Here is a 21,410-nt window from a genome sequence, read left to right as displayed (position 1 = left end):
GAGGAACAGTCAAGCGAGGGACCGCAGCAAACCAGACAGCTGGAGCTTTACCTTGGCTTTCTTCTTGATGTGCTTCAGTAGCGGCTGAACCGAGTGGGCACCAGGCTGGGACAAGGCTCCGAAGGAATATTTCTTTAAGGGAGGACGATGGAACTGGCGCAACTTCATTGGGCCCATGTGGGTGGGAAAGAAGGGCTGGCGCAGCTCTACTGCAGGGATGGAGTGCTACACCAAAGCAAAAGACACATGCTTGTTCAGCACAAAAATCAGAAACAGAAACAGTGTTGTTTAATTTGATAATTTGATAATTGTGGCAGGCAGATAAGGAACTGATGAACCCCAAGCAGGAGGAATGCACCCACCCCAAAGCTCCTGCCATTTGCTCAGGTTACCACATTCTGCAGCACACAGAGCCAAGTCCTAACTTCTGTGAACATCCAATTGCAAGGAGATTTCACCAGGATCTGCACATGGAATCTTAGCCCATTCTGATGGGCAGGTGGCACCATTCTCATGGTGCTAAAGTTCTGCACCAAGCTCTATATTTCCTGCCCACAATTGCTCTCCTACTGGTCCTAACCTGGATAATGTTGCCTCCAAAGGTTCCTCGAAGTCCCTGCTGCTTTGGATAGTAAAATTCATCGTTGGAGAGATTCCATGGGTCCTTCACCTCTGGCTGAGACATATTCTAAATGCAAAGCATAGAGAAGGGGCAGTGTGAGAAATCTCCTCCCTCTGACCCATTCCTACCGAAAGAAAATGAAACCCTCCCCCAGACCTGTTGAGGCTCTTCCTTAATTACTCCTGTTTTGCCCAAAAGGATCCGACTCTTCTTCAGAGAAGATTCTTTCTTGTTCTCCTTGGAAGGAGAGTTCAAGGTCATCTCTTCTTTCTCATCAGGAATTTCTAGGAAGGAATAGATGGCAAACAACATGCACTCTGAATATAGGCCTTGGATATCTCTATCTCCGCACCAACTACACAACCAAAACTGACAAGAATGGGCTAACTGGTACAATTACTTTAAAAAGAAATCTTAACTGACAATGGGAAGAGATTCAAGGGATATTCCAAGCATGAGGCAACACCCTCTCCCACCTCATGGGCTCATTTACAAGGCAGGTTCAGCCTCCACTGCCTGTTAGTGTATTGAAATATCCTCACCAGAAACTTAACCAGGGTTGGGGGGGGGGACAGTTTAACTGTCATGACTATCTCAAAGGAACCTTAGGAACTGTAGTTTTCTGAGGCTGCTGAGAATTCTATCAGAGATCAGCCACCTCACACAACTACATTGTCCAGAATTCCTTGAAAGATAAGTCGTTTTCTGGAAGGCAAGACGCAAGCACCTCATTCAAGTCCTCAACAATAGGGTGCTTAGGAAAAGTTTTTCTCTTTATAGCCTTCATGACTTCTCTATTGAATATAAATTCAGGAAATGACACCAGAAGGCAGCTGAAAATCCAGCCAGCTAACTTGTTCTCAGAACCTAACTTCTCCTAGGATGACACCACCTTCAATTCACGCTCCGTGCTCCAGCAGGCATTCCATGCCTTCCCTTCTCTTCCCATCAGCAGAAGCCAGCCAAAGAAAAACATGCTGGTGCTATGTGCAGACATACCCAGGATAATATTTTCATCATTGGGGTCAAGGGTCAGAACCGGCGGTACCAAGACTGTCTCCATTGCCTCATCATCCCAGATAATGTTGTCCTCCCAACGACCATAGACCAGCTCTTCATTATCAATGGGGAAGATGGAGAACCATGGCTTATCATCATCTAAGGATGCTGCAATGACATAACAAAGGCACGCTGATTGTGTCCAAATACACTGGAGATCTTGAGAAAACTCCTATTCCAAGATGAGGCCTGGTGCTCTCTCCCAAAGACAGACTGCCCTAGAGGCTCTCTACCAGTTCCCAGGACAGCAAAAGACAGCAGCATTACAAGACCATCTTGCTACCCAAGATCTTGCTCCATCTACCCTAAAATGCAATAAGGATGATAGTGAAAGTCCTCTCCTCCCTACCTTGCTGTTCAGGGAGCTGCTTCTCTTTGCCCTTGGCAATGCCCAAGACTGCTGCCACACTGGGCTTCTGGACCAGAGGAACGGGCAAGTTGAGCAGGGAGCCACTGCGGTTCAGCCCTGACAGTGAAAGTAAGAGAGCATTCAACAAACCTGGGAGCTGCTAAACCCCGAATCCAAAAGGGTTCTCTTAACTTATCGCAGGCAGAGACAAATGGCATTTCTATTTAACAAGGAACCAGAACCAGCTTCTCCAGAACACCTTAGGAGGCAGCCAGGCAAAAAACCACAGTACCTTGCTGGGCATTGTAGGCAGTTGCATTCCTGGTCATGCTGGAGGGCAGCCAACCAGCCAGACTCGCTCGCTGCGTTTTGGTCCCCTTGTGCTTGATGTCCTCTCCATTCCAGATTACATCATCTTCCCACTGCAGCTGGGTAACCATGAGGAAGTGCTCATCCGCCAGCAGTTCATCCTTCTCAGCCTCAATAACCTGCAAAGGCAGAATGCCACCACCTTGAAGGTTTCAGAAACTCGTCCTCCTACTTGTAGAAAGAGAGAAAGAAACAGCTGCCCCTTGGGGACTTATTCCCAACTCACCACTGCCTCCTCCTCCTCGTGGCACTCTTTCTGCTTGAATCACTAGTCTCACTGCCATCTTCAGGGATTCCCAACATGTCATACCAGAGCTGGGCAGGCCCATAGCGCCATTCAGCCACCTTCGGCCTGGTATCTGCAACTTTATCTGCATCTCCAGTAGACTGAGAGAACTTGGACTCCACAGGTGCCATCATGGTGATCTGGAGGACAAGGGAGAGTCAGAGGGTCAAGAAAGGGAGCTGAAAGTGTTTTCAGAGGACTACTGCACCAAGTCACACTTAATGTCTGCCTGACTGACAACTGGAAGTTTATCACCCAGCAAAAACCAAGCCTCTGGATAGGAAGAGAGCCACCTGAGGCCTGCAGAGGAGCTCCCATCTTGCTGCAAGCCAGATAGAAAACCCTGCCCTCTGTCACTCTTTCATCTATAAAAACTCCTCAGTGGTTTCCTGGAATGACGAGAAGTCACGTAGCATGAACTCCCCCCGCTTTCAGAGACTCACCTCATCATCTGAAAGGCACTGTTCCGGGGGGGGAGGTGGAGCAAACTCATATTCCCAGGGAGATTTGCCTTCCACACCTGCTTCAGCTGTGGCTTCTCCCTCCTGGATTTGCACCTCTTGAGTTAACTCCCGATGCTTCTTTTTACGCTTCCTTCGGGCACTCCGCCAGACAGATGGGACGTTCTTCCCAGGGCCAAAGAGACGCAGAAAGCGCAGGACCTGAAAGGAAGAAGAGTTGGGTATACAAGCAACAAGGATGTCAGCAAACAGGGAAGTTTTTCGCATTTCACTGTGGACAACTGGAAGAAGCTAGCTGGGACGGTGGCCCCTCCTTTTGCAGACTTGCTGGACCTCAAGGATACAAAATACCCTGGCAGCCAGGGGACAGCAGAAAGCTCCAAGGAGGAACTTGGAAGGGAGCTTACCACTGAGCAGTCTACCTATTCCATTACTCTTGGACTTCAAAGGTTCAAGGAAGTCACATCAATGGATGCATCTGCCGGACTAGGACCAGCCCTGTCTGGCTGAGCCCCCCATGCCACACGGTAATTATGAGTAACTCAGGTTTGTGAGGAGAACTAGGGGAACTAACCCTTTTCTAATATTTTGATAGGAACTTCCAACTTTGATGAGCTAGGAGATGGGAGGAAATCCCTCCCTCCCTCCCTCTCCTTCCCTTAGGGACGGATTGTGTGGTCAAATGCTTAGAAGCAAATCCCAGGAACGTGACCAAGAGAAGAAGGGGGAAGAAGACTCTTCCCTACAGAGACATCTGCAGGAACCAGGTCTAAGATTCCCCTCCTTCCTGCTCCAGCTCCTCCTGAAGCCCTACCTTGCCAGGTCGGAACTCAGGGAACAGTGCAGTTACACTAGGCAGTTGCTTGGTGGCATCTCGCTGCATGATTCCCGCAAGCGGCAGAGTGAGTTGGCCTTCCTTGGACTCTGCCTGTCTGGCTTCCTGGGATCCCGACTCTGATTCAGAATCAGAGCTGCTGCTGAAATCCATCTTCTCTGAGGCAGCAGAGGAAGGAGCAATGATGGAGGGTAGAATAATCCCATCCCCATCTTCAGACCCTGGAAGAGAGCAAGCCTCTCAGCACAGACAGACGATCTGCACTTCAACCTCAACATCACAGAGACAAAACCAGGGCTGTGCATATGGAAAGCAACAGGGCCAAGGCACATGCAGCATCTTGAGAACTTTCCTCTCAAAAGGAAGACAAACGAGAGTTTCCAGCCCTCACGGTGTTTGGAAAAGCCTGGAAAGCTTTCCATATCCTTCTCTCATTACACATGCTTTTTGAAAAACTTATTATATACATGTTTTAAAATAAAATAAAATGTTCTAAATAAAATTTAAAAATTATGATGTGTTTGATATAATTATGTCTGAAGGCAGCATCTGGTACTCTCAATCACAAAGCTATAGTAGAAAAGAGCAAGAGCCCAGTAGCACCTTAAAGACTAACAAAATATCTGGCAGGAAATGAGCTTTCGTGAGACACAGCTCACGTCTTCAGATACAGCTAGAATGGGAGTCCACCTGTCCTACTTATTGGAAAGTGGAGTGATTTCAGATGCTGAACGACATTAGCAGGCAAATGACAATAGCAGGTGAATGACAACTGCAGGCGTAATTGGATTTAGGTGAGATATACAGAGGGGTAAATAGGCATGGAGAAATCAGCATTGGTAATAAGATGGGAAACCTAGGTCTCCATTCAGTCCAGGTGGATACACTGTCTTGAGTGACTCATGAAAGCTCATACCCTGCCACATGTTTTGTTAGTCTTTAAGGTGCTACTGGCCTCTTGCTCTTTTCTACTGCTACAGACAGACTAACATGGCTACCCACCTTGATCTAATCACAAAACTATAGTGGTTTAAAAATTATTATCCTGCTTTTCTCCCTAATCAGGACCCAAAACAGCTTATCGTATAGTTCTGCCCTCCTCCTCTTTATCCTCACAACCACCACCTTGCAAGGTTGGTTAAGCTGAGAGATTGAAGGTCACAAGGTTGCCCAACAAGCTTCCAAGGCCTAGTCAGACAGTAACTAGGCCAGCTGTACTTGGAGCAAAGAAAACATGAAGTTCTGTTTGAAGTCCCCATTCGGGAAGTTACCACTGTGAATAACAGAGAGCTGAACTTGCACTAGTGTTCAAATCGCCACTCAGTCACAAAGCTTCCTCGGTGACATGGAGCTTACTCCCATTTCTCAGCTAGCTTAATATCCAAACATCCTGGCAGTCCTACTCATTCAGACTCTCGGAGAGTTTCTGTCCAAATAAAACATTCTCTTGATTTCAACCTTCAACTTTTATTGTTTCCTGCCTCTCAGATGGTAAAAATTAAACAGAAATGTGCTCTGATAGTACAGTGTGCAGCAATTTGCAACTCTTTCTGAAGTATTGGGCATACTTGCAATTGTTCCTTTTAAAAAACAAAGACATTTATACTTTTAAATTCCATAAATATGCTAAATAGTAAAATTTTATATTCTAAGATAAATAATGCATTTCATATTGTTAAATCAGCAAAAGGAGTTTCCATTTGATAGGAAAGTACTGCATATATTGCAATTTCCCCAAAAATCTCACTGCCTTCAAAATTTCCAGAAATTTTACTCTCAGCTTAACATTAAATGCTGAAATTGTTAACTAATAAGTATTCCTTTACAGTTGATATATTGCTTTAAGCATTTAACAGTGCAATCTGCATATGAAGCCGACCCCCCACGTCAGCATAACAGAGATTTATATTGGCATAAGGGCTGTTTACGCCAGCGCAAGGCACAAGTGTTGCTGCATCATGTAGTACCATCAGCACAGAGGCCCCCTGGCCACATGACAGCAGAATATCAGCACAAACCCGGGAAAGCATAGATGTGGGTGTTCCAAGGGGCATGTTGAAAATTAGGGAGCTCCCAAAGTGTTTTCAGGGTGGAAACACTCCCCCCCACACACACCCGAACAGGCGCAAAGTTGCACCAGTAAAAATGGCAGCATAGCCCATTGGTGCCCATGATGGGCCAAATAACACAACCCCCCACCAGTGTTCCCTCTAAGCTGAGTTAGTGTGAGCTAGCTCACAGTTTTTTTAGCCTCCAGCTCACACATTTTCATCTTAGCTCAGGAAGGATGCCTCCAGAGCAAACTAATTTATGCAGTAGCCAAATCGCTCACTCACAACTTTAATGCAAGTAGCTCGCAAAGTAGAATTTTTGCTCACAAGACTCCACAACTTAGAGGGAGCATTGTCCCCCACACTGCCACAGCCACACCTATGAGAACCCAGGCAGCATAGGATGCCAACCAAGTGCACACCCAATCAGCATCCTCCCCCATACTGGCTGTGCCCTTCTGCAACACCCAATCAGGCCTCCCCATCCTACAAAAGTTTTCAGGAAATCACCCCACAACCCCTACGATAGGGCACGTGGCACAGAATGCTGTCTGACAGCTTCTTGCCGTGGGGACTTAGAGTGAGTGCACGCCCACCTCAGTGGTAGGCACAACACAGACAGGTAAACATCACAGGGAGAGTGAAGTTCACACTCTATCTGACCTCTCCCAGATTTCAGCCCCAACAGGTACACCAGCTCCTCTACCAGTATCCTAAGGGACAGCCATGCGCGCACACAAGTAAATATAACATCACTTCCCCAACCCCCTTGGCCAGCAACAATGGCTACAAGACACAGTGGACATCCACCAAGGGCCTATGAGGTTTGTGCCCCAGGCAGACAAGATGTGTTGGGGCACACCCAGGGTTGCTGCCAGGGAGGGGAGGCCATGGTGTTCGCCATGCACTGGGCAGCTCTCATTGACAGCTGCTACACCCCCACACACACACTCTGAAGTCTCAGAAACTAACTTCAAGGGCTGCCCTTAACGGTATATTTTCCTTTCCTCAGACCACAGTTCCACTATTACCATTATGATCCAACACACACAGCTTCTCTACAGGATAACTAATGAATTCTGAGGCTTGCAGGCCATTCCTGGGGTAAAGACATACCAGGGGCAGGCGAATCCTTTTCATCCTCTTTTTTCACTGGGACTGGAGGTGGAGGTGGTGGAGGCATCAGTTTGGCATCAATGTCTTCAGAGTCAGCATCATAATCATCATCATCATCATCTGAGATGGACAAAAGAAGGAATTCACTGAGCAGCCTTAACCTCATGGTACAACTTGTGATCATCTTTGCCATACTCAGACAGCATGAACATTTCTAAAAGACTAGAGCATCTTCAATCATTCAAAATTGTTCCCATTCTATCCAGAATCCATACACTCAATTCTTTACAAAATAAAATCTTGAAATAGGAAGAGGCAACAGTGAAACCAAGGTACATTTCCTTTTTTGTTGTTGTTGTTTAAGGTACTCCATTTATCCATGGTTTACAGAGCTGAGATCTCAGTCCAAGGAAGAGGATGGTTTGGAGCTATAAGACCCCAGATTAACATAGAAACTGCTGGCAGTTCCAGAGCTAGGTTCAGAGGCTGGGGTGAATAAAACAGCTACAAAATGTAACAACATTAAAACATTGATTCACTACACACACCTGTCTCTTTTGATTCAGTGCTTCTCATATGAAATCTATTTCAAAATAGTCATTATTAAAGTGAAAGGATCTTACAGGAGGAGAGTAACAGAAATTGGTCAAATACAGTCCAGTCAAACACCAGAATAAGAGGAACCAGATGGACTGGACACAGATCCATCCACATCAACCACCAATTACCTGTTCTCTGAACTGGCTGAAGGCTGCCCATTGCCTGTCGGTACCTGCGGCTCTCATCTTCAGCCACCTCAGTAATATCAGAATAATCGACAGCATCCTCAGTGCTCTTAACCCAGCCTGAAGGGGGGGAAAACACCCAGTCAAACACTTGCAGACCTGACACAGACCACCCTTTTCTGTGTGCCCATGTTTGTTCTGCTTTGCTCATGACAAACACAAAGTGAAGACTTTACAAGCAAAATCTCAACTTTATCCACTCCTGCAACTGTTCATGATGTAGAAAGTCAAGCACAAGCCTAGAGGAAGACAGACACATACTTCTTCTTAAGATACCAAAGGTCTGGCTTTTTCCCTTGCTTGGCCAGCATCTTCCCAAAGAGGAAAGAGATAGTGGCTAATTGGTGGGTGAGGTGCCTAGAAAGAGCTTTGTGCCCGGGCTCTCTCCCTGTTTGCAAACACTTCGGTCAAGGAAGGTGAAAAGTAAAAATGTGTAGAAAAGGATGAAGTGTTCTAACCCAGTTCTATGAAACACGTTTGCTCCAAGATAAGTGTTCTATGGCGCACATTTGCCCTGAGGCCCTGAAACAAAGAGCCATGCTAGACAACATCACTGCACCATTTTAGAGCTTGGCTTTTAACTTTTTTAACTTTTCAAAACACCATGAGAGCCCAATCATGCTGTGTCTTCCCTCTGCCCCTGGTAAAATTTTCAAGAACTGAAATTTATAGTTTTGAGAGTTCAGATTTTCAAAGTGCTGCAGCAAGAGTCACCAGAACACTGGTTCCAGAGACCAAAGATACAGTAAGCTGGCCCCACAATTAGTATTTATACAAGAGTCAGCATGGAGCCATCAAGGACCAAAACTTGACTTTTCCGACACAAACACCCAACCAAGGAAGCCAAAGGGTCCCTCACCTTCCTCATCCAGCTGAGTTCCATCTGCCTCAGAGGAGTCATCTTCACTAGCTGTGATCTCAGTGATGAGGCTCCCCAGACCCAGCGCTCCAAGTCCTGCCAAATGATTTTTTGATTCCTGTGGGAAATCAAAGAAGAACAAGTTTGAGGCAGGGAGAGAGGAGTCTTGGGACTTACTTTTATCAATATTTTAGTTAGTGGTTGGGAATACACAGTTGAAGGACACATGCTAGCCATACCAGCAGATAACAAGAAGTCAGAAAGTACAATTAACAAACAAATGGGCTTGAAAGCTACACAAGATGGGTCTGTAAGTGAATGCCCACAAACAAAGGTAAAAGGAAATGTGCTACAATAATGCTCTATCTGATATTCTGGAGAGTGGCTACCACATGACAGAATGCCAGGCTAAATAAACCAAGTCAGCCCCACTGGTGTAAGATAGCAATTCAGCAATATTTGGAAAGAGCCTCAGCTTTGTACACAGAAAAATCCAGCAGAGGTCCCTGGGGATCTCCAGCAAGAGATTCCAAGACAGCGTATCTTAGCGAATGCCCCCTCAACCTGAAAGCAAGTAGGCAGTGTATAGGGTCACCAGCTCCAGATTTGGAAAGTCATCCGAGATCTGTGGGTGGACGGTTTAAATTGGGGATGGGGGAGCTCAGCAGCAATGTGATGCCATAGAGTCCACCATCTAACTGTCGCTTTCTCCAGTTGAACTGATCTCTGTAGTCTGGAGTTCAGTTGTAATTGCAGGACTCCAGGCCCCACTGGAGGTTGGCAACCCTATGCAGTAATCAGGATCTGAGACAACGTCAGGATACTTCATATAGTCGCGCTCTTGCTTTACATCCAAGCCCCGACGACATCTGACAATGCTCTGAGCTGACCTCAGGCTCCAACCACCTACCTGGTCGAGCAGACCCTCGCCTTCCAACTGCCCCTGCTCATTGATATTGCCAAAAAGGAAACCAGCCAAGGAGAACGGAGTAGGCCGTCGCTCGTCACAGCCGTCCCCCACCTCCTCCTCGCTGTCCGAATCAGACATCCTCAACCCGGACCCGGGCGGCCCAGGTCAGCTACCACCCTGTGTTTATACCGGAAGCGGAAGTAAGGGTCTTTGGCAGCAACCATAGAAAGTAACCAGAACAAGGGACGGGAAACGGAAGTAACGTCACAGGCGCCGCTAGTTGCGGCTGGGTACGGGCCTCAGGAGTACTCCCTTCTGCCGTTTTTGATAAGAACTGGCCGCCGCTGTTCTGCGGGAGCTAGCGGGGCCCGCCTTGGTTTCCTTTATAAGCCCCCCCCCCCCCGGGTACTACACGTGTGATTTCCACAAAGGAAAGAGTAGCACACCAGGCTTCTGTTGGCCTAAGGAGAACATTCCGCTATCTTTAAAGGGGCAGTAAAATTACAGGTCTTCTAACACACACACCACCCACTCCGCCCCTGGGAGGCTTTCCACGGAGGCCCGGAAGAGCAGTTCGGGCTTTGTTGTTGTTGTTTAGTCGCACAGTCGAGTCCGACTCTTCGCGACCCCATGGACCAGCTCCCGCCAGGCCCTCCTGTCTTCCGCCGTCCTCTGAAGTTGGCTCAATTTCATGTTCGTTGCGTCGCTGACACTGTCCAACCATCTCATCCTTTGCCGTCCCCGTCTTCTTTGACCTTCAATCTTTCCCAGCATCAGGGTCTTCTCCAGTGAGTGCTACGCTGGCGGAAAAAATAACCACACACACACACACACCGGTCCTTTAAATGCAGGCCAGTCGCAACAGAGCAAAGGGTGGAGTGATAAGACATAAAAGCTGCGGAGACTAGGAAGGCAAATACCCGCATCCCCACCCCCCGTTATGTTGTGGGCCTTCTTTTTGCGTCCAGTGAAAATTCTTTTAGCATATTCCATGAGGGTACCCCAAGGAGCAGTTTTTAACGGAAGGGGGTCTGGAAGAGGCATCCCACTCCCACCCTCTAGCCTACTCTCCCCTGCCAGGCACCAGCGTGTTATCCCTTCTTTCCATTTAGATGCATAATCAAGTCTGTGAAATCACCAGTTTGTGGTGAGGAAATGGGGAGAGAGAAGCAAGAAAGTGGGGGAGATGAAAAAGAGTTGTATGGACGGACTGCTGCTTCCCATGCTCTAAAGGGGCCCATTCCCCTCTTTGTAAAAGGACTCTTGAAAGGCCATACAATAAAACATAAGAAATTAAAGCATTGTCTTTGTTTTTTTCTTTATTACAATTTAATTCTGCATAATTTAAAAATAACTTTGTTAGTTGCCATACAAATTTGTTTTTACCTATAAAATCAGTTGCCAGTGTATGTTTCAGTACCACACAGTCTCAAGTTCCCTTCACACATTAAGGCACATGTGGCCCAACCTTCCCCTACTTAACAACTCAACCAGGAAAAAATATCCCACCCGCCCCCAGCACCTGCAGCACCAAAATTTATTTCTACAAGGCAAAAAATAAAGGCTTTGCAAGGTTTTAAGGCCCATAATTTCTACACTAAGCCGAATATCGAAAGCTAGTGGCCTACAAAGTTTAGCCTGTAGCACTTCTGGGGCTCAGAGTACCACAGCCTAATAAAAACAGGAATGATTCATATGATAGATTAAAAAATAATTAAGTAAAAACTGGTGAGAGCAAACTGTCAGTAGCTGCATTCTCTAGTCATCAAAAACAGTATTTTCCTCCACTGTGTACCCTGAGAATGGTTAGATCAAGGGCAGAGAACTCAAGCAGGAGTGGGTGGGGATAACATTTAATTTATAGAAATTCTGGTGGAGTTGGCATCAAATCACAGAACTGCAAATTTTGTTCAACAACAATGAGAAAGATGCTGGATTTGCACAAGTTATTGAGCCAACATCATTACCCACCTGATCGGCACCTATACAGGAAGAACAGATCACAAGTAGCAGAATTCCAAAGTGCCACATTCTGACAAACTCAGATTTTGCACTCCACCAACAGATATAGGGGCTGCAGCTGGAATCACTATTTCACAAGGCTAATTGCATGGCAGAATCAGCTACAAAGCAGTGGCACTCTATTTTTTAACAGTTCTTTTCCCCATGGGTTGCACCACAAAAGTGATGCTCATAATACTTCCTCAAGAACAGCCGTTAACACATTTGTTCAATTAAGCAAGCTGTCCTTGGCCAGAAAAAAAAAAGTGCGAAGCATCAGGCTATCATCAAAATCTTAACTCAACTGCAGGTTTCAAACTTGGTCTTAATGCCACTAGATGAAATCAATGATGAAAAATACAGAGTCATGAAACACACATTTGCATAATTATTTTTCAAGAAGGGAAAGTTAATATTTCAGTCAAAGTTAAACCAGGCATATACGTATGTAATATATGCATCTCTGTAGGTTACCGAAGTTCAAGGGACATTTAAAACCATAGTAACAAACCAGTGCAGCCTTTTTAATACCATTTACAAGACAAGTCCTATTTGGCAAGAAGTTACTAACCCCTACCAGCAGAAGAAAAAAAAATCAATGAGCAGACACAGAAATTTTGCTGTTTGCAGAATCGTTGGTCAGATGGAGGGGAAGGGAGGGAGAGAGAATGAACAATCCAGGGCATATTTTTATTTTGATTTACTCCTACACAGCAGGCTGATTGCTGCCACTGAAGCTACATACAAGAACTGCTGATGCAGACAGATTACTAAGATACTTAAAGAACATAAAAGTTTAAGAGCACCTGTAGTGAAGCTGGGTACTGTAAATATCCAGCAGTGCCAGGTACTATTAAATGCATGATTACTTGTGGTCTCCAATGGGACAGGCATGCTGTTTTTACTGAGGGGGCTAGTGACCAAGCAGGGATGCAATTGGGGCTGCTTCCTAGAGCAGATGGCACAGGAGTATGATCTTGCAATAACTGAGAAAGGAAATTGTATTCTGCTCCACAAAAAGCTTTATCTGAAAGGCTGTAAGGAACAGTTTTCAATTACTGATATGGCTCAGGGACAGCCTCCAAAAGGAAAGTCACACACAAGAACTGCCAATCTCAGATCTATTCCACTAAGATGCAACAAACGCCACAAAGAGAGACAATGCTTGGTTGATATTATTAAACAACCCTCTTTATGAGCTGCTTATCCCTCAATGTCTGATGTCTATTATCACAGATGGTTTTAACATTGAACTTTTCTGGATCATGATTAGACTTCAGCATACCAGGACTCATGCGCCACAGCAGAGATACTTCAAACTCCTAAGATGTTGGAGTACGGTTATGGGAAAGACACAGCCCTGTCTACAAAAGACAGCTGACTGGCGACTAATGGCCAGGGGAAAGCAGCAACGTAAAAAACCCCCGAAACTGATCACTGTCTCTGTCAAGGACGACTATTCAGTTTCTGGTGTGAAGAAGGGGTTTCGCTATGAAGATGTCTCCCAGCTGTAGAATGAGAACTATGTAGGCAGAGGCACTGGAAATTTGCTGGAGAGGCTGATCCTTAACCCTGGAATCAAACTGCTCATTTCAGTCTGCCGGACCTGGTACCTGAACTGCAGGAGTATTTGCTGCAAGAAATTCTCTTTAGAGCCATTAGTGCAAGATGCAATTAGATTCAGAAGGAACCTCACAAACATCCCAAGCCCTCAGTCTTTGAGTCACAGTCCTTGGTGACTACAACAAAAGGCACTTCTTTGAGTTCTTCTTTGTCACAGGATACAACACTGCCCGCACAGCTTCTGCAAACACTTCTCGCACCCCCTCCTGGTTCAGTGCAGAGCACTCTAAGTATTTGACTGCTCCAATCTGTTTGGCCAGTGAAACCCCCTGCTGCGGGGTGGTGGGAGCCAGGCTCTGCTCCTTCAGCTTTTTCACCATCTCCACATTACTTCTCAAGTCCCGCTTGGTGCCAACGAGAAGGATTGGCACATTAGGGCAGTGGTGAGAGACTTCAGGGTGCCACTTGTGCCGCACATTGGCAAATGAAGAAGGGCTCCCAATGGAAAAGCAGATGACAAACACATTGGTCTGAGGGTAGGAGAGGGTGCGCAGCCGGTCATACTCCTCCTGGCCTGCAGTGTCCCAGAGATTCAGGCTAACCATTCTGCTGTCCATTGTCATCTGAGCACTGTAGTTGTCAAACACTGTGGGGATGTATTCCTCAGGGAATGCATTGGTGGTGTAACTGATGAGCAAGCAGGTCTTTCCCACAGCACCATCTCCAACAACCACACACTTTATCGTCTGCATTGTTTTGCCCTGAAGGGAAAAGTCCTGCACAAAGAAAAGGAAAAGTCAGAGGAGTCCAAGAAATAAAAAAGAAAAAGCAGTTTTACCAATGTTGTTGGAAGAGTTACCTGGATCTTACAGAATACATACATAAGGAAACATTAATATCCATACGCTCTTATTTCAGAGGTTACAAAAGGAAGTCTGACAGGCCAGCAAGGAATGAGCTATGGGCAATTCCTGTAGATTAATCCAAAGCCATGACCTTTTCTGAACACTGTTAACAGGCAATCATGTTTAAAATCACAACTTGTAGGGCTGAAATCTGCCTCAATATTTAGCCTGCTTCTGAACAATATACTCTGGATTTGTTTATTGCCTTCAGAAAACCTCAGAGCTCAGTACCTACCCATATTATTTCAGCATCTGACTTTGCTGCTAGAAAAAGTATTGCTGATAATCAAGCTCAACTTCTGAACTAAGCAGCAAAAGGAACAGCCTCTAACTCTACAACAAAGATTTCTGTAAGATTCTTGGGGGGCCAGCCCTATCTTTGAGTCTCTATAAGAGATTCTAACAGTTCAAAGCAAGAGGAAGCATTCTATTCTGTTTGGTATCAACCAGAGTCAGGCTGTTCCATCACAATTAGTAACTCCCATCTCAGGTCTATTCCAGTATTCCAAGACCAGCAAGCACTTAGAATGTGGCACCTGTAATGAACATTTAGTTCACTTTCTTTCTGAGCTACCACCAGGGACATGGCAGCCTTCTATGAATATATACAAAGAACTGTTAGAAAGAGGTCAAGAACAGATTATTCTCAACAACAACAACAGGACAGGCAGCTCAAACCCCATTAATTCCTGCAACAGAAACAGTTCATATTAAAGTCCAGAAATGAAGAAAAACTCAAGGCAGTTACTGGGAGAAGTTTTAGATTCACCAACATAATTAGACTGGCCTACAGCACTTCCAATCTCCTGTAATGCAGCTCCAAATACCTCCAAAATGGACTTTATAGGGCTGGATTTCACCTGTAAATACCAAGCCAGGTGTTACATGCTTTCAGATTGGAACTTCCAACCTAGCCCAAACAAGAAGCAACTTGTCAGCGTCTTTCTTGACAAGGCGATGGTTTGCTCCCAAGATACAGTTTCTTGCTGAGCAAGAAACTAGCCAAGAAGAGTACATTGCCCACTCCAGGAAATTAACAACTGCACCTCCTAAAACATGTATTAGCAAGATAACTCTCCAAAGAGCAACCTACCAAGCTAATTGCTCTTTGTGTCAAATCTCCTCCTTCACTGAGCACCGGTCAACTCAATCTATTAACATCTTTCTTGGACAACACCATGTCATCTTGGTCTTTGAGCTTTGTATTCACCCAACAGTAGCCATCCATATTCAGATCTTTCCCACTCTATATTTCCACCACTATGTCCTGCAATTCCCCAGGATCTTGCCAGGGTACTTTGCACTAGCTGGAGATAATCTGTACAGTATTAAATTTTGGTAAAAGTAATGAACCAACTGGGGAGGGAAGGTGGCATGGGTTCCCTCTAAGCTGAGTTACTGTGAGCCAGCTCACAGTTTTTTAGCCTTCGGCTCACACATTTTTGTCTTAGCTCAGGAAGGATGGCTCCAGAGCAAACTAATTTATGCAGTAGCCAAATCATCTGCTCACAACTTTAATGCCAGTCGCTCACCAAGTAGAATTTTTGCTCACAGGACTCCATACCTTAGAGGGAACATTACAGCCCAATCTGTCAGCCCTCAGAAGATAAGCAGGGTTGGCACTTGGAAGGGAGACCACCAAGGCAGACTCTGCAGAAGAAGGCAATAGCAAACCACTTTTGCTTCTCACTTGCTTTGAAAGCCCCTTGCTCGGGTCATCACAAGTCACTTGCAACTTCACAACACTTTACACACTTAATGAAGCTATTAATGCTGCTGCACCCAAAAAAGTGCCTTACTGGATATGCTTCAGAAGGTAGTCATGTTGGTCTACAGTGGAACATCTAGGTTCAAATCCTGCAGCACCTTGGAGACCAATAATATTTTCAGGGTATCTCTGACAAAAGCAGCTTTGACTCTCAAATGTTTATACCCAGGAGATCTTATTGGTCTCTAAATTGATACTGGACTCATATCTAGCTGTTATAGGGTACGTATTTGTCAGTGAGGAGAGGCAGCCACCAGCAAGCTACAAGAAGACTTTGGGAATAAGCACTGCCTGGTTGTGCCTGATCCCCACTTTATATCCTATCATCTACAGTCAAAAGGCCTCAGGCAGCTGGGCTGAGAAACATCTATCTCTGTGGGAGATCCTGGAGAGTTGCTGCCAGTCACAGACAGGTCAAAATGGAACAAAGGTCTCACTCAGATCCATATGCTTATTAACTTCATATATACTGAACTTTGCATCAACAGCTTCAGACATGAGATGGAAAATTTGGTAGTCCACCCTACCTTCAGGGTAGGGTCTTAAGCAAGCATAGATCTGCATAACAAGCTTTACCCCAGTGGCACCTTTAAGACCAACAAAGTCTAGTTCAAGGCATAAGCTTTCATGTGCAAGCACACTTCTTCAGATGACTGAAGAAATGTCCATGCACATGAAAGTCCACACCTTGAATTAAACTTTGTTGGTCTTAAAGGTGCCACTGGACTCAAACTTTGTTCTGCTACTTCAGGCCAACATTCAGACCTGAATCAAGCTTTACCCCATTATTCACTTTGCCCAGCAAGTGGCATTCAGCTCACAAAGCTCAGGTTGACCTCTATCATCCCAATGGATTACCCCATAGAATGTGCAAACCAAACCCCTCCAAAACAGCAGGCTGTATGTATAGCAGCAGTTATTTTGAAAACTACACTTGAAAGTAAAGACCTTTGCTTTCTGTTTCCTGTCAGAGGAAAGAGAGTAAAGCGGAGGGAGGAGGTAAGGCACCATAGTCTCTACTCAGGATCAAAACACTCTGGTAAGAAAACTGCTTAGAACAAAACAAAAGTCTTCCTGCTAATGTCAGCATGCTCACTAAAGTCAACAACTGAAGTTACAAGGCTTGGAAACAGATCACCTGGCATCCCAAACACCCTGTCCTCCAGGCATGCAATTCTATTGTAACAAATGCTGCCACACCCACAGGGAAAGACAATGACAAATCCTACAAGGCAGGCTTTAGTGCAAAACCATCTCTTTACCAGCATTATACTCTCTCCTGGAAAACACAGGTAGCTGCAATATTTTGCAGATTTACAGAAACCCATCAGCAAAATTGTCCCTTTGCTGACCATGGTCACTAACTTTGCTCCCCACATAAAAATTACTTGTTTTACAAGAATCTATGCACGGAACGGGCCAGACCTCCATATCACTTTGGAAGAATGTGAAGATTGGAACAGTCTACCAAAGCTCGACTTATAAACCACCGGGGTGAGAGAAGGTCTGTGCCAGATGCGACAGAAGATGCCAAAGTATGAGAGCTGTCAATTCCATGACATGCAATAACTCTATGGAGGTTATAACTTTTGTCAACTGAAAATTAAATCCAGAGATAATTTGATGGCACCAGCATTTTGCAAGAGTTGCCAGTATAGGATTCCACTAATCCTCAAGATAATTGTATCTGCCTGAAGGCAGAGAAGTCACTTAAGAATGATTGTGTAATACCGCTGCATCTCAGTGAGAAATGCAGACTGAAATTAGATAAGTAAATAAAGAAGGATGCAAGAAGGCCCAGGCTCTGAAAAGAAGCTTGAAACAGTCACCAACTTAGTTTGATATACTTTAAAGACAGTCAAGGGATACAACTACAGAAGGATCACAGAGCACTATCAAATCCTGAGCCTGCTTTGCTGGGAGGGCGGGGTATAAATCTGACTATAAATAAATAAATAAAATAAATACAGCCTATCCAAGCCAGGCCCGGTGCCCTTCACTGGTCTCATCCCCCTAATACATACCCATAAGAAGGGAATCACAGGACTCATTCCCCTTCTTAAGGCGAAGAGCAATGGAAAGATGCCCTCACACCCAAGCAGAGCCCTGCATCAACAAAGACATAGAGTGTGGGAGGAAGGTAGCTTTTTCTCGTGCCCTTACACCTCCAAGTGCAGTCTTCAGTAAGCAGCCAACTGCAATCATCATGCACATCCAACTCCACTTCAAGGCACAGGAGCAGGCCACTCTAGTCAGTTGGCAGCTCTAGCAGATAGAAGATCAGCTACTCCGCTTTCTCTCTCTCCCCCACCCCCAAATATCTCAAGAGAAAAACAGAACGGGTATTAGGTGGAGCTCACGTATGTAGGAAAACAAGGCGGTAGAATGCTGAGTCAGTAGGTCAGCCTAAACCATTTTAAACAGCAGGTGGGGAATTCCTGGCTTTGAGCACTTCTTTCCTCAAAAAATTCCCTACAAATAGCAAATGAGCACAACAGAAAGAAAAGTTCTATTCCTTGTAATCTGGGCAGCACAGTAAGCAAGCAGGGCGTTTGTTAATATACACAGGAGCCGTTCCGAAATGTGACCATCCCCAGCAGTCCGTTCTATTTTCCCCCGACATTCAATTCCCTCCATTCCAAGTCCCTGCATGCGTGAACCAAGATTTGCTTCAGTACTTTGGGGTACGCCTATATTAAGCCATATTTTTAAAAATCAAGCAGCCGCCCCGCCCGTAGCCTTCAACCCACATCCGCTGCTCTGATACCACTAAGGGGTGGGATCTGTTACCCACCCAACCCAGCCTTACCTTCGGCCCCGCGCGCGATCCCGGTGCCCGCAACCAGCCCAAGCGAAGCAGTATCCGGCAGTCAGAACCCGCCCACTCCCCCCGGCCTTCACAAAGCGCATGCGCCTTCTTCCCTTCGTCCAAAAGGCTTTTAGATGATCCCTTACAAGCGTTTCTGGGAAATGTAGTTCCTTAGGAAAGCTACGGCGGCCGAGAGTGGCTCAGGTTGGAAAATACTTTTTTTGTGTGTGAATTCATTTCGAACTTTTATATCCCACGCTGTCAGCTACGAAGCCGCTTCGAGAACCTTTATTAAAACCTGAAATAAACCACTAAAAACACGTATTATACAAGTAAGCCAATAAATCTAGAATTGCAGAAACTCTGGAAATGTCCTCGTTCCCACTTTCTCACAGTTCGCCCTAAGGAAAGTGCTGTTAATGGGCTTCTCGCTCACTGTGCCGCATGAAGGGTGCAAGGATGAATTAAACCCAGCTCCTTGGAGGAAAGGCGGGGCCCAGAGGGGAGGAAGAATCAAGATTGGTTAAGGCGGGACGAACGCTGACGCAGATCCTCCACAGGCTGCAGGGGCGGCGGAATCAACGTTAAGAGCTTACTGGAGCAGCCGAAGGTTTGTCAGCCTGTTTCCAGCAGTAGCCAAACAGATGCTTCTGGAAAGCTCACCGGGGTAAGAAAGTAAGCACTCCTCCACTGTCTGTCCAAAGCAGCTGGCATTCAAAGATAGACTGTCTTTAAACCTGGACAGGAGGCTGTATTTGTCTATCGTAGCTAATAGCCAGTTATAAGCCAATCTTGCTGTATATTTATTTATTTATTTTATTTATATTTAAATTTATACCCCGCCCTATCCCGAAGGCTCAGGGCGGCTTATTGTGTATAGTTTATTGTATGTTGGATCCTTCTGTGTAATCGTGCATTTTGCAGATGGTCTCATGTGCATATACAGGTGTAGAAATTTTGGCAGCTTGGTTTGCCAATACTAATGCTTCAAGCCTGGCCCCTTGACATACGCCCTGCTTTGCATGCAGAAGATCCTAGGTGTGATCTTTGGTGTCTCACATTGGAAAGGTTGCAAGGTGAGGGAAGATTTTGCTGCCCTAGACCTTGGAGTGGCTGCTGCCTGCTAGACAGGACCCCAGTGAGCTAGAGAAGTCTGACTGTGTAGAAGATAGTACCATATGCTGGATGTTGCACCTTCAGCTGCCCTCTTCCACAGAGCCAAAATGAGAGAAGAGCATAAAAATCTCTCACTGCCTGCTGGACTCTAGTAAGGGTCATGCTCTATCTCACTAAGGATAATCTGAGCCCAGCTTTGACCAAGGAGAGAGTTGCTGCTTTGGAGAGACTGCACAAAAACAGCAAAAGCACAAATCATCCTGTACTCAGAAGGAAATTCCATTGCATTCAATGGGGCTTACATTCCAGTTGTAGCAGTAGAAAAGAGCAAGAGTCCAGTAGCACCTTAAAAACTAACAAAAATTGTGGCAGGATATGAGTTTTCATGGTTATCCATTCATGGTCATCCAGTTGTAAGTATGCTCCAGGGATCAGTGAAACTAGCAACTCAGTGTGCATCTTCTCCCCACCCCCAAAAATTCACTGTGAGCTGCCAAAAGCACACCCCTCACTCACCAAAGACACATTGTCACTGGCAGGTTTGCCAGCTACTTACAGAAAAGGTGTCCTGTCCATTTAACAGAGGTTTAATGGGATGTTATTTACCTCCATGCCCTGCAAAGCTTCAGCTCCCCATTTCTACACATGATTTTTGCATCAAGGCAAAAGAATAAGATGCCACTCTGAAGGAGAAAAGCAGGGAACCAATATTTAAATAAACATGAGATGAGCTGGAACACCAAGATACATATTTATAGCCAAGGCAGATCATGGTGTATGAAGAAAGCAGGCTGTTGTATGGTATATGTGCTCAATACACACTTAACAGAAGTTGGTCTCTTTAAAGAGAGAGAGGTCAGTGTGCCTATTCTGTCCTTCTCTGGCTGTGTCCACTCAGGCAGACTTCCACTGCAATCTTTTGGATTGTCTCTCTTAACAGATAATAGTATTACCTACCTGCAACATCCTTCTAGGGCCTCTGAGAGCATCATGAAATGCACTGTGGCAAAACGATGTTGTGGACCTTATTTCTCCTGTATCTAACCAGGCTGTTCTAATTTTCAGGGCCTATAAAGCAGCAACACCAGCATCACAGGGGGTTGTAGTCCCCTAAAGGAGCAGATTTGTAACTTAGGGATGCTGCTAGATACTGGCCTACAGTTGGAGGCTTGGGTTTTAAATAATTTGTTCATTTTAATTATTTGTATACTGTTTTGTGTTTATCATGTTTCAATTTGTGAACCACCTTGACCCCAGTTCCCTGGAGAGTTGGCATGCATTTTCTAAATAAATATTGTCCTTTCTATTTGTTTACAAGCTGATTCATTTAGCTACCTCCATCCTTACATTTGCCCTCCATCTTTAAACCTGTAAGAACTGATGGAAATGTTCCACAACAGCATTCATAACAGCCCCTGCCTCTGCTCCTTCTGAAGCCCCTCAAATTCTGACAGTATGCTGTGCAAACTTGTTTTCCCACATTTTGTTTCTGTACAAAATCACTTTAACTATGTGTTGTGTTCCTGCTGTAAAACAGTCTGGTTTT

General features: G+C 45.4%; 2 protein-coding genes across 2 annotated transcripts in view; both read right to left on the bottom strand.

Moving 5' to 3' along the window:
• TAF1 (TATA-box binding protein associated factor 1) overlaps positions 1-9,880 on the bottom strand; it is a 38,961-nt gene extending 29,081 nt beyond the window's left edge. Inside the window, 13 exon segments of the mRNA XM_015409025.1 lie at positions 52-225; positions 581-688; positions 779-906; positions 1,622-1,789; positions 2,031-2,147; positions 2,323-2,595; positions 2,669-2,825; positions 3,129-3,347; positions 3,961-4,202; positions 7,149-7,268; positions 7,877-7,993; positions 8,793-8,910; positions 9,703-9,880. Coding sequence (XP_015264511.1) covers positions 52-225; positions 581-688; positions 779-906; positions 1,622-1,789; positions 2,031-2,147; positions 2,323-2,595; positions 2,669-2,825; positions 3,129-3,347; positions 3,961-4,202; positions 7,149-7,268; positions 7,877-7,993; positions 8,793-8,910; positions 9,703-9,840 — 2,079 coding nt within the window. The 5' untranslated portion in view covers positions 9,841-9,880.
• Positions 9,881-12,916: 3,036 nt separating this feature from the next.
• On the bottom strand, positions 12,917-18,817 carry LOC107108516 (rho-related GTP-binding protein RhoG-like). Its single transcript, XM_015408953.1, has 2 exons — positions 18,749-18,817; positions 12,917-14,042 (listed from the first exon to the last, which is right to left on the bottom strand). The coding sequence occupies exon 2, from the start codon at positions 14,016-14,018 to the stop codon at positions 13,443-13,445; it is 576 nt and encodes a 191-aa protein (XP_015264439.1). The 5' UTR covers positions 14,019-14,042; positions 18,749-18,817; the 3' UTR covers positions 12,917-13,442.
• Between the last annotated feature and the right edge of the window lie 2,593 nt (positions 18,818-21,410).

Source organism: Gekko japonicus, unplaced genomic scaffold (genome assembly GCF_001447785.1).
Source record: "Gekko japonicus isolate JY-2015 unplaced genomic scaffold, Gekko_japonicus_V1.1 scaffold19, whole genome shotgun sequence".
Classification (NCBI taxonomy): Eukaryota; Metazoa; Chordata; class Lepidosauria; order Squamata; family Gekkonidae; genus Gekko; species Gekko japonicus.
The sequence above is the reverse complement of the archived record's forward strand: the minus strand, read 5'-3'. Positions and strand labels throughout refer to the sequence as shown.